We start from the raw sequence: 24,946 nt of genomic DNA on the forward strand, positions 1-24,946 counted from the left end.
AATCAAATGTGGACATCTTTTAATGAGGATGTTACATATTGATGGCTCAAATAAGTTGAATGGGGCTTAGGCATGCTGAATACATGTCACAAATTCAAAAATTCAAGCATGAAAGTCCCTTCCTTAACTTGTTTTCAAGCATCATCCTTTTTTCCTGCAATAAGTAAAGCTACAGAATCTGCGACCATTTGCATCTAAGGAAGAGATGTTTTGCTTTGGTGATATAGTTAATGAGTCTAAAAATATTCAGTATAATAATTCTGTCAAAGCCCCCACAGTCTCCTCAATGAGCAGAAGCCTGCAGGATTCCAATGGGGAGCCAAGTAATGAGCTCTCAGCATTCGCTTCTACACCGTCCAGGCGAAATATACTTGGGCCTCTATGGTTCCACATCATTAGCAACATGAAACAAAGACACATGCTTGACTTTAATAAGTGACTAAAGTTGCTGGGTTATTAGGCTGTTACTGCACATAAACTCTATTTCAGTATGACAAACCAGTTCCTTGCAAACAAAGGAGAGAGGAGGGAAAGGAAAGAGAGCCTTTGCAAACAGCATTTGGTATAATTTAATGTGTAAACAATTGAACAAGTCTTGGAAGATGACACAAGAAGTGATGGGTTCCTGACACAGAATCTCATGGGTATGTCACAGACTGCTGTGGTCTCACTGCGGGAGAGGATAGCTATGGTGGCTGCAGTGATCAGACTATGGGCATATATGACTGAGTTTTAGTTGATAATCTTGCAAGACAGGAAGTGAACAAGCTCATCCCCACTGGGAAAGTTTTAGACATGATTAGCTTGAGCATGACCAAATAGGTCAATGTTATGATACTGTGTTTTCAGCAAAAATAAATTAAATTGAATTAAAAGAAGAAATGCATGCGATTTGTTTTTACTTCCCCTCATGCCTATACTATATTGGAATATACTGATTTTTCCGTTTAGAAGAATTAAACTATTATTATTATTATTACTATTAATTACCTGCCCTTCACCTTTTTTTTTTTTTTAAATACATTTTATTCCGATTTTCCAAATTCAACAAATTAACAAAACCAATCTTTTATACAAAATCTTATATTCACATCTTTTACCTTGCTCCGCCGAGCTATGACTTCCCCCCCTCCCTTCATGCGGTTTTCTTGTTAATTCCCTTTTTTGCAGTTCCTTTTTTAACATATTGGTCAATTCGTAAGGTTTATTTTAATCCTGCGAGAGTTTTTAATGATCTACAGTTTTTCTCCATATAGTCCACATATTTACTCCAGTCCTTTTGAAACCTTGTCTCCCCCTGGTCACGAATCTTGCATGTCAATCTAGCAAGTTCAGCATAGTCCATCATTTTTATCTGCCACTCCACAATTGTAGGTAATTCCTGTAGTTTCCATTTTTGGGCTAACAAAGTCCTAGCCGCGGTTGTTGCATACATAAACAGTGTTTGATCTTCTTTTCTAATCTCTCCTCCTATTATTCCTAACAAAAATGCTTCTGGTTTTTTTGGGAAGGTATATCTAAACATCTTTTTCAATTCATTATATAAACTTTCCCAAAATCTTTTAACTTTTTCGCATGTCCACCACATATGATAAAATTCACCATCTTTCTCTTTACATTTCCAGCAACTTTTATCACTCATTCTATACATTTTAGCTAACTTAACTGGAGTTAAATACCATCTGTACATCATCTTATATACATTTTCTTTCAAGGCAGTACATGCTGTAAATCTTAAAGTTTGATTCCATAGTTTCAACCACGCATCATATTCAATATTATGCCCCAAATCTTTTGCCCATTTAATCATCACTTCTTTTGTCAACTCATCTTTTGTATACCACTCCAACAACAGATCATACATCTTTGTCAAAAGCTTTGTTTTGCCTTCTAGCACTTCTATTTGAAATTTGGATCTTTTATCCTCAAAACCTATTTTTCTATCTTCTTTAAGCACATCATTTATTTGATGGTATTCTATCCATCCTGTTAACACTCCTTTAATGTCCTCAAAAGGTTTTAAACTCCATCCTTTTTCAGTTTTCGTCAAGATTTCCTCATACGTGGCCCGCCTCTTTTCCATATTTACTTTCTTAACTGTTAATACCTCTGCTGGTGAGACCCACCAGGGTGTTTTAGTCTCTAACAGCCTTTTATTTCTTTCCCACACCTCGTACAGAGATCTTCTTATCACATGATTCGTAAACCCGGTATGTGATTTCTTTTTGTCATAACATAAATATGCATGCCATCCAAATCTATTGTTAAAACCTTCCAAATCTAACAAGTCCGTATTCTCTAGAGTTATCCATTCTTTTATCCAACAGATACAGGACGCTTCGTAATAAAGTCTCAAGTCTGGCAGGGCGAATCCACCTCTTTCTTTCTTATCTACCAAAATCTTATGTTTTATTCTAGGTTTTCTCCCCTGCCAGACAAATCTTGATAAAATCTTTTGCCTACCTGCCCTTCACCTTTAAGGTTCCAGGGCAGCTGACAGCATTAAAAACAATATTAAAAACAGTTTAAAACAACTTATGATAAAATAATAAACAATGAGTTAAATTTTATGATCTCTTAGTATTCTCCGTTGTTTTTGTCCATGGAGTTCTCTTGGCAGGGATACTGGAGTGGCTTGCCGGTTTCTGCTCCAGGTGGATTTTAAGCAAGGTTGTGCTTAAAATTCTACAAGGCAGGCTTAAGCAGCATGTGGACCGAGAACTCCCAGGAGTGCAAGCTGGATTTTGAAGGGGCAGAGGAACCAGAGACCAAATTGCAAACATGTGCTGGATTATGGAGAAAGCTAGAGAGTTCCAGAAAAAAATCTACTTCTGCTTCATTGACTACGCAAAAGCCTTTGACTGTGTCGACCACAGCAAACTATGACAAGTTCTTAAAGAAATGGGAGTGCCTGATCACCTCATTTGTCTCCTGTGAAATTTCTATGTGGGACAAGAAGCTACAGTTAGAGCTGGATATGGAACGACTGATTGGTTCAAAATTGGGAAAGGATTACAACAAGGCTGTATATTGTCTCCCTGCTTATTTAACTTATATGTAAAATTCATCATGTGAAAGGCTGGACTGGATGAATCCCAAGCCAGAATTAAGATTGCCAGAAGAAATATTAACAACCTCAGATATGCAGATGACACAACTTTGATGGCAGAAAGTGAGGAGGAATTAAAAAAAACCTCTTAATCAGGGTGAAAGAGGAGAGTGCAAAATATGGTTTGAAGCTCAACATCAAAAAAACTAAGATCATGGCCACTGGTCCCATCACCTCCTGCCAAATAGAAGCGGAAGAAATGGAGGCAGTGAGAGATTTTACTTTCTTGGCCTCCATGATCACTGCAGATGGTGACAGCAGTCACGAAATGAAAAGATGCTTGCTTCTTGGGAAAAAAGCAATGACAAAAGCTATGGTCTTGCCAGTAGTGATGTATGGAAGTGAGAACTGGACCATAAAGAAGGCTGATCGACGAAGAAATGGTGCTTTTGAATTATGGTACTGGAGGAGACTCTTGAGAGTCCCATGGACTGCAAGAAGATCAAACCTATCCATTCTGAAGGAAATCAACCCCAAGTGCTCACTGGAAGGACAGATCCTGAAGCTGAGGCTCCAATACTTTGGCCACCTCATGAGAAGAGAAGACTCCCTAGAAAAGACCCTGATGTTGGGAAAGACTGAGGGCACTAGGAGAAGGGGACGACAGAGGACAAGATGGTTGGACAGTGTTCTCGAAGCTATGAGCATGAGTTAAACTGCAGGAGGCAGTGGGAAAAGGAGTGCTTGGCTTGCTCTGGTCCATGGGGTCACAAAGAGTCGGACACGACTAAACGACAACAAACAGTATTCTCTGTATTTAAATTTTTAATTTATTATACTAAAGTGTAGATATTTGGCTTTCATAGCCATTCTAAAATATAGAAACAGAAGAACTACTACCGTATTACCATGATCAATATTTGATAGAAACAGATTTATTTAGCAAAGTTTTTTTCAGAGTGCTTATTTACACTACCAACAAATCCTTCCGCACTTGTAGTGACTGGCCCTAGTTCTGCTGGATCTCTCAGAGGCCTTTGATACCATTAACCATAGCATCCTTCTGAACCGTCTACAGGAGCTGGGAGCTGGGGGCACTGTTATACAGTGGTTCCACTCCCTCCTCCTGGGCCATGTTCAGAAGGATGGTATGATCGATGGTATCAAAGGCCGCTGAGAGATCTACATCTACATGAAGACACTGGGAGAGATCATCAGGGAGTTTGGGCTGGGAGTTCATCAGTATGCGGATGATACCCAGCTCTACCTCTCTTTTAAATCAGAACCAGTAAAGGCGGTGGTGGCCCTGTGTGAGTGCCTGGAGGTGGTTGGAGGACGGATGGCGGCTAGCGGATTGAGGTGGAATCCTGACAAGACAAAAGTAGTGTTTTGGGGGGACAGGGGGCAGGCGGGTGTGGGGGACTCCCTGGTCCTGAATGGGGCAACTGTGCCCCTGAAGGAGCAGGTGTGCAGCCTGAGAGTCATTTTGGACTCACAACTGTCCTTGGAGGGCAGATCAATTCTGTGTCCTCTGGTACGCAGGCTGAGACCCTACCTGCCCTGTCTCACCAGACAACTTTTGGGTCACTGCAGGAGGGAGATAGGAAAGGAGTACCAAGTCAGAAAAGGAGCTTATAAATGTAAGGGTCACTTTTGATTGGTTTCACCTTTAGTAGAATTCTGCTGGTCAAGTAATGTCTGAACCGCCCCTAAACCAAGTTTACATAATTTTAAAAAACAGAAGTTACATAGCCATGTATAATGACAGACCAGAGACTTCATAAACCTTGTATATTTGGGCATCCCTGGGACTGTAAAAATAAGGGCTTCAAGCAACAATAAATGGCTGGACTATATCCAAAATAGGCCCGAATCACAAGAGTGTGATTCCGCCATACAATAAGTATATTGAGAAGGGCTGTGTTTGTTTGTTTTTTGAATATTTTTGAAATGCAAGTCTATTGGCATCTTATGACACTTCACTAAATGCTATGTACTAAAATTTAGGTTACACTCCTGTTACTAAGTGTATTCTCCTGTTACTAAGACTGGCTTTCTGATCATGGAGGTAAATTGCCTTGAAACAGAGTATCTATTTATGTCTCCATGCACAATATTAAGAGGAGAAAGAAAAAAATATTTATTATGAAACCTACTCCAAGGTATTATAGTTATGTTTTTAAAAAAGAAAAAGCTGAAACAAGCAATACAGAATAGGAAAGACAATAGTTTCAAAATTGTGGAAAATCAAAGTACTGTAGACTTGAATTTATGCAAAGCTTACTCTTCAAACAAATGTCTTCTAGTGAAGACTCACAAAATGTTTCAACAGCAATAGCTGAGATGGACTCTGTGTTGTAATAATTTCGATACACTTGACTAATGCAGTTATTTTCAATGAGGTTGGCACAATGCCCATAGCTGTGAGCAAACAAATACAGCAAGAAAACCAGTTTAGTATCTTCCATTAATGCAACTTGGTTTTGCTCTGTCCAGGGGTATTTCTTGGCCACTCTGTTTTGTTTTGCACTGGTAAATTGGGAGGGGGGGCGATATCCAAATGCATTTTGTTAGTTTTACCAGTGTATTTTATATAAAATGCTGGTGAGGCACAAACGTTTTAATCAAATTAGTATGCAACATAAGGCAGCTGTGTATTCAAATGGGTTTTTAAGCAATTTGGTTGTTTTCTTTATAATAACAGGAAAGAACATTTTGATTTTGAAGGTGACAGAGGCAATATTACCAGAATTAAACAATCTGAATTAGCTTTTTCATGAAATGTAATATGTTTTATGCTTTTAGATGGGACGCTCCAGTGCTTTCAGATGAGCCTTTCACTGTCACAGTCAATGGCCAGGAACAGAATAAGCTCTGGAGGTAGGATTATCCTCGAATTTAATTTTTTTTAAAGGAGGCTAATGGCAAATGTTTCTAGCAAACTTTAGGTGCATCTGTGCTATAACTAGAGAACCAAGACAGGCTATTAAAAGGAAAGAAAAGGGAGGGCAAAGAAAGAAGAAGAAGAAGAAAGTTGGATATTTTGCTTAGTTTCAAATGCCTGTCTAAAAGGGATGTAATCTCTTCATGCTTCTCAAAAGACAAACAGATAGCTTGTCTCACACATACATATTTTTAGATAGACAAGTGATACAAACAAATCTATTTGTAAAAAATGTGGAGAACATCAAAAAAAGATATAAAATTTATTTGCATATAAACTTAGGTTTTCTCCTACAGCAGTAAAATATATACTTTATTGTACTACTAAGTGACACCATGAAAGGAAAGTTGAGTGGTAAGTCCCTGCCCTTTTCCATTCCTCCAATGTCCTAATTCTAAACATGAGAGATGGTATCCAAGGAATCCAAAGGGAATTGCATGCCTGTAGTATGTTTAGGATCAAGATGCAAATTATCATTTCATTCAGTTTATATCCTACCCTTCTCCTAAACGGGCCCAGAGGCAATTTAAGAGTTATATACCTGGAAATTGACCAATTTGTTGTTTATTCAATCATTAATGTTCTCTTTCTTTAGACCACTTTGCCACTCTCTTTCCCCCATCCATCTCTTTCATCCCTGTCTTATGTTGGAAATATCCTCCCCCAAACTTTCACTGAACTGAAAGAGGATGGATTAAGAATAAAAATCCTACAACCTATAATCCCCTATTAAATAAATTATAATTAACAACACAGGTTAATAGAAACAAACCAAATCAGACCATGGCCCATCTAGCTCACTTATCTATCTATGCTGACTGGCAGTGGTCCTCCAGGGTTACAAATAGGAGTCTTTATAGGCCCTCCCTGAAGATGCAGCCAGAAACTGACCCTGGGAACTTCTGCATACAAAGCATGAGCTCTGCTGCTGAACTACGGCCCTCCCCTATAATATCTAACAGCTGCTTTTAACACAACCTATTTACTCCAGCGCACACTTTCTCCATCATTTGGGAAGCAATATATCTAAAATCACATTGGGAAACCATACTATCATCATGTAGTCTTTAGACCATGTCGCCATCATCATCTATGAACCTCTGCCTGTCAATCAAGTAAGAATTGTATGTAAGGTTTTCTACAGTTGTAAGAGCCATATGACTATCCGTTTCAGAGCAACTTCTCCAGTCAAGTGTATATTTTAATCAGAAGCTGACTAGAACAGCATATTTTTATATATTCCAACAGTTTTAAAATATCAGTCCTCAATCTCATCTGAGAACTATCCACATGGTTCTACACTCCCGAGATATATGTGTCCTGACAGAAAGTACATTCCAAAATTTCTAACAAGCACAGATCGTGAAAAGATGCCATGGCTTTACCTATATCCTTCTGACAGGTCAAAATAGTGTCCTTAAAACACAGCAAATATGATAAATACCCCTAATGGTGTTTTACTTTTCACTTCATCACTTCCTCATTTAAATCATGGGCTGCCAAAGAAAGGCTTGCGGTTTGATTGTGGCTCCTAAAATGCTTTTGTATCGCCTCCCATAACATATTACAAGTCTGAGTATGCTGATGGGAATTTTGTTTAAAGTTCCAAATTCATAAATCTCACATTTTCAAACTTAAGTTTTAAAACATAAGTTTGAAAGCACCAAGGTAATATGTTTGAAAACACCAAACTGGACACAAACTGGGATTGAAAGAATCTGATTTAAGACCTCTTCAGGCATTTGGAATCTCAGAGAGGGCACAGGATTGTAATAGCCACTCCATCCACCCCAGCTTTTCCATATTGAGGAAGAAAATTTGAAAGGAGATTGCAGGAGTGTACAAATGAATGCACTTCTACTTTGCTCTGCAATTAGGAGCCCTGATTGTGTCACTCAATACGAGAAGGTCAGGGATGGAGATGGGTCACACAGTGTCATGTATTCTTGATAGATGCACATTCTAAATGCTTGAAGAAGCCTATGTTGTTGGTGCAATACAGGCAAATAACTGGATTTATGTCAGCAGCCTCACTGAGGGGAAGAGTAAAGAAGATCACATGTGATAACCTGGCATGAAGAGGATTTTAAAGAAAATGTTGTGAGAAAACAGAATGAACACTATAATATGGTGAAATAGTAGGCTGTTGCATAAACTGTTGTAACCCATCTCAAATGGTAGCAGTAGTTGGCCATAAATTTTGGATTTGTGTGTGTGTGTGTGTGTGTGTGTGTGTGTGTGACAGTAGTGGGAGATGGCTCAAGCAGAGTTTCCTTTCTAATACAGTCAAGGATCACAGGGTGCAATTATTAAGTTTGGATTCATCTGTGCAATCATGCAAGAGTCAGTGTATTAAGATAAATTCTTTTCTGTATAAAAAAGTGGAATGAAAGTGAATTTTGGTTTATTCAACCCTTCTTTGCATTCTACATGTGCAACAAATTTAAGGGTGTTACCTACCTTTTTCAAAACTTCAAAGACCACTCTATATTAATACTTCTCCCTTGAAATGCTCACAAGAAAGTGTCTTTTACAAAAGCCAAATGTTCAAAGGAATATATTTGTAGAAAATAAGTGGGAAAGGGACCAAGTGTTCTCCGGATTAATATATAATTACTTTTTTCAGAGTTGTGCGTGTCATGATGCTTAGCAGTTTCTCTACACTCCTAAAGGCTATAAAGACATGCATATTTACCTGGGAGTAAGTCTTATTGAATTAAATGGGACTTATTTCTGCAAAGACATGCATAAGATTGCATTGTAAATTATCTTTCCTACTTTGATCATTGCCACAGTTTAATAAATTTTCAATAAAATACATACAAACCACTTGGGATGTTTTACTGCTTGAAAAGTGGTTTGTAAGTACTGTATTGGAAATACTGTAAATAAGCAAAAATACAAAGTCACCACCTGGTATCTCTTTTCAAAAACAGCCAACATTCTATTAAAAAAATTGTTTCTATAGATAACCTCTAAGCCAGTCAATTTCAATCATATTTTTTAAAGATGGGTTGATACAGGGGAAACTCAGATTCAGGAGTATTTTGTCGTACCTATTTTAAACCTTTTAACAGCACTGAAGAAGGCTGCTGTTTAAACTATTTTAATCTGACAGTATTACCATGCCTCCTCGTTTCTCTGCCCAGACCAGATGTAGGGACACACGGATCTCTCTGGGCTCATCCACACTCACTGGCAGAGGAAGGGGTACGGGGGGTGCGGTCCACCCTGTGTGTCATCCCTGGTGTGTGTGTGTCTGACATTGTCACCCCACCCCCGGGTGGACAGCTAGCTCCGCCTCTGTCCATACTCCCCTATGTCCTGTGGTTTATTCAGTTTGGTCTGTGACTTCTAAGCATGGGTCCAATAGGTTTTACTTTTGTCCTGTCACTTTTCCTGGGGAAACCACTGAATGGGGAAATATCAATCTGCAGAAAAGCTTATTGATAGAGTGGTACCTCGGGTTGAGCACCCAATCCGTTCCGGGGTGTGAAAAGTACTCAACCCAAGTGGCGCTTTAGCGCATGCACGGAGCACCAATAGAGCGCTTCTGCGCATGCATGCACGGTGGAACCCGGAAGTAAACGCTTCTGGGTCCGCTGAGTACGCAACCCGAAAGTACGCAACCCGCAGCGTACTCAACCCGAGGTATGACTGTATTTGGTTTGATGCAGCAGTTAACAGTGGGTTTTCCTGGAGAAAGCAGCTGGGGGAGGGAGAAGAAAAACCTTTCGCACCTATGCCAAATGGAAGTGTGGATCAGAATAACATAAGCAATACTCTATTGTCTAGTGCAGGGGTCAGCAACTTTTTAAGCCATGGCGTGGGCCGGTCCACCGTCCCTCAGACCATTTGGTGGGCCAGACTATTTTTTTTGGGGGGGGGATGAACAAATTCCTATGCCCCACAAATAACACGGAGATGCATTTTACATAAAAGGACACATTCTACTCATGTAAAAACACACTGATTTCTGGACTGTCCGCGGACCGGATTGAGAAGTCTATTGGGCCGCATCTGGCCCACGTGCCTTAGGTTGCCTACCCTGGTTTAGAGCACTTCTTCTTTTGAATTCACTATATTCTGGTGTTAATTGCTAGAGCATTTCTTTATTGAAAGAGAATAAAGGATGTTTTGGGGTATAATAAACTTTTAGTGTATACAGTAGCACTAAACAAAAGGACAAAAAGCGATGGAAAACAAACTCAGCACTGATTAATACTGCAATGAATACATTGTGTAGTGCCGTTAGAGCTAACTGTGAGTTTCTTGGCTAGATTATTATATAAATACAGTTCAGTTAACAAGCAGAGGTAGAGAAAGGTAGGTGAAAAATGGGAAAGATTTAATAAGAGAGCTTTGAATAAGGATTTTTAAGGGAAACTAAATTTTGTTATATGCAAAAGCTTGAGATGTTCTCTTGATCTGCAATACTTTTTGTATCAAGCATGCCAGTGCAGTCTTTTGATTCTAATATGAAACTACAGTAAGGATCATTGCACTAATGCATGAAGATTTGTGATAATGTTGCAGAAATTTTACTATCAAAACTGAACTGCAGTGTAATGACTTTTGTTATCATGGTTTCTAATAACTATTCAGCATGAATTGACCATACATACGTTCTGCTGCAATACTATGGCCACCACTCTGAAAAAGCTGAAGAGAAGACTTTGAGCAAAAGAAAATTCATATGAAATGTGTGCCATACAATATTAGTATCCCTGTAATCATTACAACCAAGACTAGAATTGGAATATTTTCTTCACTATTTCTTGCCTCACCATTCCAACTGCCTTTCTCTTTGTTCATAGCCTGATCTTTGTCTTCCCTCCTCCAACTGCACCCCCTAGCTCATATCCTTTCATCTACTTGTTTTTCTACAATGGCTGCTTTATACACTATACCTGACCCTCATTCTCTGTACTGGCATATGATGGTAAGAGGTGTGGACCATGCACAATAGAAAGCTGAACCATACACAACAAAATGGAGGGAAAGGTGACAAAGAGAAGCATTCCTGATGCAGCTTCAACAATGCAAATAAAGTCACAAAAGAGTTTCACATTTGAGATGAGCTCCCATCCATCTAAAATGAGTATGTCAGCATTCAAATCTTGAGTCATACAAAATGAAATTGAAACCTAATTTTGATCATGTATTTTTTAAGGAAGACAACTCTGTGCATCTGGGAAAGGGTGAACATGAGAGTGATTTTCTCCCTGAACATTCATGTCACTTTGATGTATATGTGCAGTAAGCAACTACAAAAATCATTACAGTGATACTCCCACAAAATTGATTTTCTGTTGCAGTTGTAAGTCACTTATTAGCAAAAATCTGAAGAAAAATACACCTTTTAATAGGAGCAGTATATAACCAGTTTCTTTTCTTGTTCTACTGTAATTAGTACAAATATTATTTATGTGCTGATTTTTTGTGTATAATTACATTATCAAAAGAATTTTCCAGCTACCTTTGTAATTATCCAATTTGGATCCTTAAATAGCCATGCTTTCTTGGTTGATGTACCTTCTAGTGCATAAGAAGAGTGCACACAAAGACTGTACAAGATTTTTAGTAGTGCAGTTCTTCATATTTTTTCCAAAACCACACAAGATTCTCACAAAGCGCATTAATATAGAATGATAGACTATGCACCTTGTTATACATACACCAGCATCTTCCAATTATCCTATACAGTTGCACACAGAAAGGATAATTTTAAACAACCTCCCACTTTAGATTTTTAATTTTTATATATACCTCTGGCCTGTTACATCTTTAGTTTCTTTCCTGATCAATTTTCATTGATTTTTCACAGTTATGCAGTCACATGCAATTTGATCTTATTAAAGGCTGTGACAGCCCTTTGGCATCTTGGACCCATTATGAACACCAATCCTAACAAATCAAATCAAGTCTTTATATGGTGCTTGAGCCAGAGGGCTCACCCTGCAAAAAGCAAGTGTCTGCATGTGTACAGTAAGGCTTCTGGCCTTTCATTTTCCAACAGCATCTCAAGCAGCATCACAGCTGACTTTTGAGACACCGCAAGTGCACAAGCTCAAGTTCTAATAAATGCATGGGTTGCTGTTACAAAATGAAAGTCAGAAGTTCCACTGCATGTGTAGCCCGCCATGTGGCCTCTTGGAATGTTGCAATGATGGCGAACAAGTCAAGTCTATAATGGGAATTTTCAGGGCAGGGGGAAAATAATTCCAAGCAAATTACCTTGCATAATAATTTCCCTTTTTAACAGGAGAAAGCTGCCGCATCTGAGTAGATCTGTTTCTTAATTTGATTTCTAAATTCCTTATATGTACTGTTTTGCTAAGTTGCAATCATTGTTTCCTAGAAAGAACTTCCCTTGTTGATCTACTTAATACAGAGTTATACAAACATTTCAGTGTAATGAGATGTAGGTTACTAGGTGAGTGGGATATTATGAATCGTCAGCAAAGCAGTGCTCTGATGGGTTCCTCAGCTGGTATTTGAAACTATTGTGGTGTTGAACTGAGTATAATTTCAGTGTATAGCACAGTAATCAGAGGACCATTTCATCACAAATCAGCACTCACCCTGAATTCCATACCTCACCTGACTGCAGACTGAACCATATTGTTTGACAATATATCTGAAGCTATGAAGCTGGGTCACAGAATCATAGAATCTTAGAGTTGGAAGGGACCCAAGGGTCATCTAGTCCAACCCCCTGCAATGCAGGAATCTCAGCTAAAGCATCCATGACACATGGCCATCCAACATTGAACAGCTGTGAAACAGTGGGGGAAGGGTGTGTGTTTTTCAATAGTAGAGGAGCAATGAATGGGAGCAGGTAGTTTAAGCTTTCTTGTGCCCTCTTTTTCGTCTCTTACTACCTTTCTACCTGAAACCCCGCCTCCAACCCACTTTTTTCCTATGGTGCAGAAGGCACTAGTGACTCACTATTGCTGATTATCTGAGAAATGCACAAAGCCTTAGCTGCTGCATCAGGCTAGGGAATCCACTCATTTGCATGCATGAATCTTCATCCAGGAAAGGATATGAATGTAGAAGAATTTTCCGCACTTACTAGTTTTCGCTTTTTGTATGGCTCTCAGTTAGAGCAGGTCATTTGTCTTGCATTAAACAAAATGCAACTTCTACAGAAACATTAAAGCAGAGCATGATTCTACGCAAAAAGGCATGCAAACACCAAACGGAATGAATGATAAGATTTTGAAGATCCTTGATAGAAAAATACTTCTGTTAAAGTAAAGAAGTAAAAATGTACAGGATGGAAAATATAAAGAAGGAAGACATGGAAGACATCACATAGGATGTTCCTGGAACTTAACAACTTATTTCAAAACATTATTAAACAGTAATAATTAGCAAATAGAAAATAAGCAATTAAGAAACCGAACCCATTATTAACATACCTGCTGCTGGTCTCTTAATCCTGATTCAGCTCTAACTTTATGATCATAGAAGTCTGCAAGTTCATTTTTGACATTTAGATAGCATAACTGAAGCATCTGATATTCTTGCGCTAAACGCAGGTTTTCATCCTCTGAAAACTCCAGATCTCTCTAAAGGGAGACATTTTTGATTAACATTACAAACCATTTATAAAGCTATGATTTCATTCCAAAACTTCTCAATAAGATTCATTTTTACTAGAGTTGTATTCTGTTGCACTGTACAGAATAATGCATATGCTTTGTATGCCTAAGAAATTAATAATAATAATAATAATAATGTGGAAAGAAATTACTGTACAGTGAGTGAAAGGAAGGAAAACAGTTCTTATACGTTCCTTTTCTGAATTTAAAAAATGCAGTGAAGCAATTGGCTAAGCTGCACATGAATGGCCTGATTCAGCAAGGGAGATTTGTGTGTGCAGCCATTATAGATGTGCATCACGATACGCATCTGGTGTTCACTGGTATTAATGGATGTGTCTGATACATTCCCACCCAGGAATGCACATGCTTACCCAGGGCCACTAGACGCATACAATATAGTGCAGTAAAGGGATTAATTGCATCTGCAACAATGTAGAAAAGGGCTGCAGGAATGTATCTCTTTCCCCAAATACATGTGGCAGAATGCCACCACCTGCGGTGACTACAAAGAAGCATGTTCACATCCTCAGAAATGCCACTGTAGTTTGTCAGCTGCTTTCCCAAAGGATGGCATGCCACTCCTTATATTCTTATAAGAATATACCCTGTTTCTCATATTTTAAGACATACCCATAAAATAAGCCATAGCAGGATTTTTAAGCATTCAAGGAATATAAGCCATACCCCGAAAATAAGACATAGTAATAGGCGCAGCAGCAATGCCGGCTGCGGCAGGAGGAGGAGGAAAAAAATAAGACATCCCTTGAAAATAAGCCATAGTGTGTTTTTTTTGAGGAAAAAATAAATATAAAACATGTCTTATAATATGAGAAACAGGTATATATTTCAGTATCATATAACAATATTCTTGTATTAGTTCTCTCAGTACATGGGATTTCCAAATTAACCTAATTTAGCTAATGGGAATGTACTAAGCTTTGTTTATATGGCTAACTATAGGCTGAAAATGAATTTGGGAGACTAGATTGAGATTTCTGTGAGTCTGTACTGTCTGTGTGCTTTTTCTGCAACTCCACCTCTACTATCCCTACCAACAAAAAATGACCCTCTAAATGCTGACCTGGATTTCATGTCGAGAGGCTAAAAGGAAGCAAAGAATTAATATAATTAAATAACTTCTTTTTCTCTTTCCTAATACACAATTGACATGGATAAGTGAGTTCTTCAGTGCAGCTGTCTTAAGAAGCTTAGACAGAAAATTCTATCTTTGATTCCCTTCCCTTCTCTGGAAAGAGTAATATTTGAGGAAGATAGATATTTGGTGGTAAACTTATATTCACACAGAAAAGTAGCATGTCAGGAAGGAAGGTGGGGTAAAATTTTTTTCTCCTTGTCATTTTGTTTAGTTTGTTTTATCTGCATGAGCTGCTACTTACAGTCTATAGTAGTGCAGCTCAGACATAGGTCCCCCCCCCCAATTTCTTTACTTTTTTTGGGTAAGCCATGCCAGAGGGTGGCAATTCATACTGAGACTCAGACACCGGGGTAAAAGAGTTTAGTCTTTCTCTCCTTGCCATTTTACACCTGTAAATTGCAATGGGACAAATAGCTTCGAGGGGGAAATGGCCTAGAGGAAAAGGGTTTATCCACCACTGCGCCCAATACCGCAATCACCATTTGAACCTCAACTGTATATATGCTTCTTACAAAAATGTAAAAGATTGGATACCTTATCATGGATCTCATCTACTTGGCTCTTAAATATGGCAATAAAAAGAATGCAAAAATATCAGGGAAAGTTGATTCTCTGCAAGAATAACATAGGGGCACAACATATTTTTTATAGCAATCTCACTTTTACCGAAGTCCTAATGGTTTACATTATAATGGTGACATCTAACACAAGCAATTAACATTTATATAGTAATCACAATATTAGAAAATCGGTTGTTGTTGTTGTTGTTTAGTCGTTTAGTCGTGTCCGACTCTTCGTGACCCCATGGACCATAGCACGCCAGGCACTCCTGTCTTGTACTGCCTCCCGCAGTTTGGTCAAATTCATGTTCGTAGCTTCGAGAACACTGTCCAACCATCTTGTCCTCTGACGTCCCCTTCTCCTAGTGCCCTCAATCTTTCCCAACATCAGGGTCTTTTCCAAGGATTCTTCTCTTCTCATGAGGTGGCCAAAGTATTGGAGCCTCAGCTTCACGATCTGTCCTTCCAGGGAGCACTCAGGGCTGATTTCCTTAAGAATGGATAGGTTTGATCTTCTTGCAGTCCATGGGACTCTCAAGAGTCTCCTCCAGCACCATAATTCAAAAGCATCAATTCTTCGGCGATCAGCCTTCTTTATGGTCCAGCTCTCACTTCCATACATCACTACTGGGAAAACCATAGCTTTAACTATACGGACCTTTGTCGGCAAGGTGATGTCTCTGCTTTTTAAGATGCTGTCTAGGTTTGTCATTGCTTTTCTCCCAAGAAGCAGGAGTCTTTTAATTTCGTGACTGCTGTCACCATCTGCAGTGATCAAGGAGCCCAAGAAGGTAAAATCTCTTACTGCCTCCATTTCTTCCCCTTCTATTTGCCAGGAGGTGATGGGACCAGTGGCCATGATCTTGGTTTTTTTGATGTTGAGCTTCAGACCATATTTTGCGCTCTCCTCTTTCACCCTCATTAAAAGGTTCTTTAATTCCTCCTCGCTTTCTGCCATCAAGGTTGTGTCATCTGCATATCTGAGGTTGTTGATATTTCTTCCGGCAATCTTAATTCCGGCTTGGGATTCATCTAGTCCAGCCTTTCGCATGATGAATTCTGCATATAAGTTAAATAAGCAGGGAGACAATATACAACCTTGTCGTACTCCTTTCCCAATTTTGAACCACTCAGTTGTTCCATATCCAGTTCTAACTGTAGCTTCTTGTCCCACATAGAGATTTCTCAGGAGACAGATGAGGTGATCAGGCACTCCCATTTCTTTAAGAACTTGCCATAGTTTGCTGTGGTCGACACAGTCAAAGGCTTTTGCGTAGTCAATGAAGCAGAAGTAGACGTTTTTCTGGAACTCTCTAGCTTTCTCCATAATCCAGCGCATGTTTGCTATTTGGTCTCTGGTTCCTCTGCCCTTTCGAAATCCAGCTTGCACTTCTGGGAGTTCTCGGTCCACATACTGCCTAAGCCTGCCTTGTAGAATTTTAAGCATAACCTTGCTAGCGTGTGAAATGAGCGCAATTGTGCGGTAGTTGGAGCATTCTTTGGCACTGCCCTTCTTTGGAATTGGGATGTAGACTGATCTTCTCCAATCCTCTGGCCATTGCTGAGTTTTCCAAACTTGCTGGCATATTGGGTGTAGCACCTTAACAGCATCATCTTTTAAAATTTTTAATAGTTCAGCTGGAATATCATCACTTCCACTGGCTTTGTTATTAGCAGTGCTTTCTAAGGCCCATTTGACTTCACTCTCCAAGATGTCTGGCTCAAGGTCAGCAACCACACTACCTGGGGTGTACGAGACCTCCATATCTTTCTGGTATAATTCCTCTGTGTATTCTTGCCACCTCTTCTTGATGTCTTCTGCTTCTGTTAGGTCCTTACCACTTTTGTCCTTGATTATGGTAATCTTTGTACGAAATGTTCCTTTCATATCTCCAATTTTCTTGAACAGATCTCTGGTTTTCCCCATTCTATTGTTTTCCTCTATTTCTTTGCATTGCTCATTTAAGAAGACCCTCTTGTCTCTCCTTGCTGTTTTTTGGAAATCTGCATTCAGTTTCCTGTATCTTTCCCTATCTCCCTTGCATTTTGCTTGCCTCCTCTCCTCCGCTATTTGTAAGGCCTCGTTGGACAGCCATTTTGCTTTCTTGCATTTCTTTTTCCTTGGGATGGTTTTCGTTGCTGCCTCCTGTATAATGTTACGAGCCTCCGTCCATAGTTCTTCAGGCACTCTGTCCACCAAAACTAAATCCTTAAACCTGTTCCTCACTTCCACTGTGTATTCATAAGGGATTTGATTCAGATTGTATCTTACTGGCCCAGTGGTTTTTCCTACTTTCTTCAGTTTAAGCTGGAATTTTGCTATAAGAAGCTGATGATCTGAGTTACAGTCAGCTCCAGGTCTTGTTTTTGCTGATTGCATAGAGCTTCTCCATCTTTGGCTGCAGAGAATATAATCAATCTGATTTCGATGCTGCCCATTTGGTGATATCCATGTGTAGAGTCGTCTCTTGTGTTGTTGGAAGAGAGTGTTTGTGACAGAACTCTATTAGCCTTTGCCCTGCTTCATTTTGAACTCCAAGGCCAAACTTGCCAGTTGTTCCTTTTATCTCTTGATTCCCTACTTTAGCATTCCAATCCCCTGTAATGAGAAGAACATCCTTCTTTGGTGTCATTTCTAGAAGGTGTTGTAGGTCTTCATAGAATTGGTCAATTTCACTTTCTTCAGCTCCGGTAGTTGGTGCATAAACTTGGATTACTGTGATGTTAAAAGGTCTGCCTTGGATTCGTATCGAGATCATTCTGTCATTTTTGAGATTGCATCCCATTACAGCTTTTGCCACTCTTTTGTTGACTATGAGGGCCACTCCATTTCTACTACAGGATTCTTGCCCACAGTAGTAGATATGATAGTCACCCGAACTGAATTCGCCCATTCCCTTCCATTTTAGTTCACTGATGCCCAGGATGTCGATATTTATTCTTGTCATCTCATTTTTGACCACATCCAGCTTACCTCCATTCATGGTTCTTACATTCCAGGTTCCTATGCAATATTTTTCTTTACAGCATCGGACTTTCCTTTCGCTTCCAGGCATATCCGCAACTGAGCGTCCTTTCGGCTTTGGCCCAGCCGCTTCATCAGCTCTGAATCTACTTGTACTTGTCCTCCGCTCTTCCTCAGTAGCATGTTGGGGAAATGGTATTTATATATAAAGAGTAAAAGGTCAACATTTTCATTGCAAACGGGCTAGGGAAATGAGGTTCTCACAATGCTTTGAGAACAAGAGAGATGGAGACTGAAGCATACAGATACCCAAAAGTTAGAAAACCTTTATTTGAAAGTTGCCACTATCTTTAGCTCTGTTTTAGAAATTCACGGAGAAAAGGAGGCTTTCAAAGGTGCATCAGGAAAGCCTTCAAATAAACTTAGGTTGCACTAGGGAGTAAGCTCCAATGAATGTAGTGGGGCCAAAAAAATATTCATAAGGTTGCACTCTTAAATTCATGGCAACATATAAAGGAGAATAACCTAGAAAAGCCCAAAGAATTTGTTCCTTATCAGCTTATTTGGCAACAAATATGTAGTTGTGCTAATTTGTTGAGTGCAATGGAGGTATCTTTTCTCAAGGAATAAATTCTACTTCGGAAATATTGCACGGTCCCTCCATTCCAATCTCAGTTTGTTGTATCCTTTTCTCTGTTAGTAGGGTCACTGTAGTCTAGAGACCTGTGCAGAATGTTGGTAGTACAAATGTCGGTATCAGCTTTTGGATAATGGCTATGTCTTCACTGGTGCTGTTTGACAAAACTCTATCACAGAGTTCCTTGGGGAGAGGGATTGATTGTTAAACCACTCTGTGAGGGGAAAAGGCGTCTCCAAACAACTTTCGACACCTTTGACAAACTGCAGTTCCCAGGATTCTTTGGGTGAAGTAATGACTGCTTAAAGTGCTATGATACTGCTTTCTGTGAAATGAAATACTAAAAAGGAGGAAAAAGCACTACATTGGGAAGGGAACATAGCTACGGTAGTAGTAGAGCCCCTATTTTGCATGGAGAAGGTGCCAGGGTCAGACACTGACACCTGCAGTTAAAACAATCAGGTAGTAGGTAATGAGAAGGAGTTCTTCTTGGGAGGGTGGGTAGCTGTTGTCAGTCAGAGTTGACTATACTGGGATAGATGGAGAATTGTTAAGACACCTATCTAACAACCATGAAATAACATATATTTGAAGCAAAAGAATCATGTCCTCTACTCCACGTTCACTCAACACAGAAAGGAGCAAGACTGTACAAGCTGTCACTGCCATTGATTGTCAGTAGACCTGCTTGCCATGCCCGCTTTTATCTGTGTGTTCAGCATTAGTTTGAAATCTTCCATGTGATCAGGAACTGTGAGAAAGTCAGGGTTCTTGCACATGTGGAAGAGCTGTACGTACATTTCACACTCATGTAGAACATATGGACATGTGTGTGTTATATATTTTTAAACCATGAACTGCTCCAGGGTGCAATATGCAAAAGGAAAGTGATGTGTAAGAATCTTGTCCTATGGAAACTTGGAATGATATTCTAAATTCACTGCAGCTGCACATTGCATGGGGCAGCATGGTAGTGGGGGCAAGCTGTTCTTCGGGGACAGCTGCTGTCCATTAATGATCTTTTTACTTAGTAACTCCACCACCACAGAAACCTCAACAGAATGTTTGCTTATGGGAGTTCTGTTGGTTCTGTGATAGTTTATAATGGGGGCTCCAAAAGCTGCAAATGGCAGTCAGGGAGGGTATCACTTGTGCAGTTTTAAATGGGTGTGTCAGCTATTATTGCACATTACCACATTTGCTTCTCCTTTCCTCAAGCAAGGAAGCAAACCACAGAACAATAACCTTGGCATTTCGTCCAGACCAGCATCCGTGGTTTGCTTCTCTGAAAACCACAATCTGAAGTCAAAATTTGTTCTTGGGTTTCTGTTTGTGGTTTGTTTGGAGAAATAAGCCATAAGGGTTGCTTCAGATGTAACACTCAGATAACCACTCAGTGATTTTTTTCTCCACTTAGTGTAAGAAGGAGCAAAGTGGGAGTGCTTCAACTGCATGCACTAGCAGACATCTTATGCAGAACCTAATTTAACTAACTATGGTTATTTATTTTAAATATGTATAACCCACCATTCATCACAATCATCTCAGAGTGAGGTACACCTTTAGCGCCTATAATAATCTATAGTAACAGCAAGAAATAGTTAAAAGCAGTGAATATTAAACCAACAGAATGGTATCTACTTTATTCTCTTATGCTTGAGGAAATAGTCCTGTTTTAAACTGGTGCAGAAATGGAAGTCAGCACCAGTTTGGGTGGGTGAGTGGCATTGTGTTAGGTGTGCACGAGGCCAGTTAGCTGTAGTGGAACAATATTTTCCATAGAGGTTCTGGTACAAACTGCTTATGGGAGGGAAGCGGCAGCTCCAAATGTGGGTGAGCTTTCCAAACTCCAGCTAAAGAGTTACAGAATAAAAATTATTTGAGTTTAGGATTGTAATTATTGCTGTGATTAATAAATGTTATAATCTTAGAAGAGCAATTCACTACGCATTCAAAAATACATTTTCTAGAAAACTGTTTTCTAATTTTAATGAATACTGTGACAAATTATTAACTTCCTTTTCTACAAAAATAAAATAAATCCATTTTGTAGGATCATTTGTCCACATAAGCTCCCAGAATACCAAGGCTTGTTAGAGTTCGAAGGATTGCTATCCTTGTAGTTTACATTTTAAAAAGTGGTATAAAACATTGTAGTAATTAGAACACACCTAAAACATTACTTTCATTGAATTGCTTAATGTTTGTAAGCATTTTCAATTCTGAAGAACAACTCAGGAAGCAACCTTGCTGACTCATCAAAATTATGTCCTTTATTTCACTGACAAGCCATTTTGCTTGAGCAAACCACTCAGTAGCAATGGACGTGGCTGACACCCAGTGGTCTTCCAGGTAAGAATTTTAAACACACACACACACACACACGCACACACACACAAAGACAACACACAGAGCACTACTAGAACAACTTTGTATCTATTTACACTTCAGAGCTCTTAACTACTACATATTCAAGATGTAATCTGTTCTCTGATTTTTATCTTTTTTCAAATGGAAGGCTAAAATATAAAAACCAATGTCTGAAACACCTGTTAAGGTTTTTGCTTTGCGCCTTTTGCATATCCAGCTAATTTATATTCACATAATTGAGATGGTATGCACAACTTTATTAATAGTTTAACATTTGTTCCACAAATTATTGCAATCATTGATGTACTATCATCATGAAAGATTAGCATAGAATTTGTCCATAAATGTTGCTTATGAAACAAAATTAAACAGTGCTGATAAACTTTCTATTTAAATAAGCCTAACAATATTAGGTAAGGGGACCCAGGTGGCGCTGTGGGTTAAACCACCGAGCCTAGGGCTTGCTGATCGGAAGGTCAGCGGTTCGAATCCCTGTGATGGGGTGAGCTCCCGTTGCTCGGTCCCAGCTCCTGCCAACCTAGCAGTTCGAAAGCACGTCAAAATGCAAGTAGATAAATAGGAACCGCTACAGGGGGAAGGTAAACGGCGTTTCCGTGTGCTGCTCTGGTTCACCATAAGTGGCTTTGTCATGCTGGCCACATGACCTGGAAGCTATACGCCGGCTCCCTCGGCCAATAATGCGACATGAGCGCACAACCCCAGAGTCGGTCATGACTGGACCTAATGGTCAGGGGTCCCTTTACCTTTTACTAACAATATTAGGTAGATATCGAGATGAAGAAAAAACTTTTACATACAGTTTGATACAGTGATACAGTTTGTGATAGGCTTTCTGTACAGCACACACAATATCACAGTTTGGTGGCAAACACACCATACATTTAAAGCACCTGACTGCCCCCAAAGAATCCTGGGAAGTGTAGATTACCCCTCACAGGGCTACAATTCCCAGCGCCCTTACAAACTGCAGTTCTTGGGATTCTTTGGTAGAAACTAATGTACTGGCATGCTATGGTCCATGGGGTCACGGAGGGTCGGACGCGACTAAGCGACTAAACAACAACAAGTGTACACAGCCTTTGTTGTTTTATATTCACATTTGCTAAGCAAAAATCAGAATCCCTACTTCACCCATAAGAGTGCAATGCAAAGTGGAAAATAAACTCTCATTACATTTTACCCATGCCAATTGTGAGGATGATAAAAAAGTAACTTATCTGCTTTTAATTATTTTGGTCACATGCTTCTAGTTTAGCTTGGTTGATCTGTGCACAAGTGAATGTTCTATCAATATGACAAACTAGTTTCTTGCACAGTACAGCAATCACCTCAGTTATTCAAATCTCCTTAGCTGATTAGATCAGGAATGGGGAGCCTCCAGCTCATGGGCCAAATTAGAACCAGCAGAGTTCCTAATTTGGCCCGTGAAGCCATTTCTTCAAGCCACGTCATCCTGCACCACACGTCATGTCATATGATGTCATGTGTGGGGCAGGTAAAGACACAGCTGCAAAGAGGACCCTTAAGGTGAGCTCTTGATTGTTCCTTGGCAGGAGCACATTTTTCCATTCAACACCCTTTAAATCTGGTGTCAAATGCAAGCTCCCAATCGGGAGCTCCAAAGTGCAGCTAATCACTGTCAAAAGTGATCAACATTGATGGCAAGCCCAGCTGGGTTCTCTTGTACTCGGGAGTTCTCAGGCAAGAGCTCTGGTCTGCAGCTGGTCACAGGTGAAAACAAAACTTGCAGTTGGCAAATCCCATTTTTGATAAGAATCATATGCTGAGTTACAGTTGGGAGGCAAAGGGAAAATGCCATTGCAGGTAGTTTGAAGATATGCTTGCAAATGGGGGGGGGGAGAGAATAGTTTTCTTTGAAGTTGGGTTACTTAAATGACACGTGGGAAGCCCTGTTCACCTGTCAAAAGTGGCTTGTGGGACAATTCAGGATCTGGCCCATTAACCAGATCCTGTCCCCCACCCCTGGATTAAATCCTGCAGATGAAAAATTGGGGGGGGGGTGAGTTTGGAACTAATTACATTATTTTGAAGAATTATAAGTTGTTTTCATAGACTTTAATGGATTTTATTGAACTGAATATCTGAATGCCTTTGAGAATTAGCCAGCTGAGTATCTGAATACTTTAGTGAATTAGTCACTTGAGTATCTAAACACCTAGATTCTTTAATTAACTGATAGTATTTATCTACTGATGCTATCAGCTCAGCTGATTATTAGAATTTCTCAGTAAACTGGTTATCTAAGCATTTCATTGAGTAACATTTGAATACCTTAATACTGCTGCAATCCTAACCCCATTTAATTTCTGAGTAGTCCTATTGCTGTTAATCCTTTGAGCATATGATCACCTGAATTCTGTAATGAGCTGCTTGTTCAATCTCCTAATTAATGATGACATAATATTATGGTGGCCATTTTTATTCCTCAATGAACTGGTTATGTAAGTTTATTTGAGGGCAAAAATATACGGAGGATTATAACGTATGAGTTTATTCATGAATCAAATTGACTACCTAAATGTTTTAATACATTAATGCACTGATAATTATTTACTACACACACCGCTCAGTCACTTTGGTGCTGCTAACACAGCAATTCTGACTTCACCCCCAGAGGAGCACACCATTGTCTCTCGAGCTGGCATGTGCCAACCAATGAAAAGTGAATAGATTAATTAAAATCTGACTGGATACAGGATGAAACATATGTTACAATAACATTGGGGTTGGTTCAGTCCTATGGTTCTAGTGTTGTTCCTATTACCTTTATTTTGGAAATGCTTACTGATTCGAATATATCTTTAAGAACAATCCAATGAATGAGTACAGTAGAAGTAAAAGCAGCAATTCCTTCTCCGAAAATAATATGACAAGAAAGCACAAGAAGATACAGATTGTGGCAAGCCAATAGTCACTGCAAGATATGAGTTAATCACTTTCAATGGAATTTCATAAATTTGAAAATGAAATTAAAACTTTTAAGAGGAAGATAATTATGGTCATTAATGATGCAGAAAATAATACATTGACTTTATTAGAGAATAAGTTAATTGATTGTGAAATAAATAGGATGCACCAGGGTGGCATGACTAACTAAAGTCCATTGATTTCAATGGGCCCAGTCTGAGTATGACTAACATTGGTTATTACCATTAAGTAATAATTAGAACTGCAGATGCAGCTTAATTGTTTTTACAGAACTTACAATCAGATGAGGAAGTTGAGGAGGAACTAAATAATATAAACAAAGTGAATAACATTACTGAATTTTAGTTATAAGGTAGGAAACCAATGTTGTAATGGAGGAGAGCATGACCCTAGCAACAGGAATGTCACTGTTTATAAATGTAATGAAGGGGAGATCAATGTAAGAGATTATAACTGCAGTCAAATCAATTAACTCAGGTAAAGCACCTGGACCCAAAGGGGAAGGACTAGATGACCCTTGGGTCCCTTCCAGCTCGAAGATTCTATGATTCTAACAACTAAATTCTATAAGCCCCATATTGAATAGCCCCAATTTCAAAGGAATTATTATTCCTTTATTATTTAAAGGGGGAAATTCAAAGTAAGAAGCTTCCTGAAACACAGAGAGATGTAAGGATAATTG

The 24,946-nt window shown here is 39.2% G+C and overlaps 1 protein-coding gene across 7 annotated transcripts in view; it reads right to left on the minus strand.

Moving 5' to 3' along the window:
* CCDC178 (coiled-coil domain containing 178) overlaps positions 1 to 24,946 on the minus strand; it is a 124,094-nt gene that overhangs the window by 29,513 nt on the left and 69,635 nt on the right. For all 7 annotated transcript variants that reach the window (XM_088675451.1, XM_088675445.1, XM_088675449.1 and 4 more), the window contains one exon: positions 13,421 to 13,570. In XM_088675451.1, the coding sequence (XP_088531577.1) occupies positions 13,421 to 13,570 (150 nt within the window). The remainder of the gene's footprint in view (positions 1 to 13,420; positions 13,571 to 24,946) is intronic.

This window comes from Zootoca vivipara, chromosome 8 (genome assembly GCF_965207765.1).
Source record: "Zootoca vivipara chromosome 8, rZooViv2.hap1.1, whole genome shotgun sequence".
NCBI classification, from domain to species: Eukaryota; Metazoa; Chordata; class Lepidosauria; order Squamata; family Lacertidae; genus Zootoca; species Zootoca vivipara.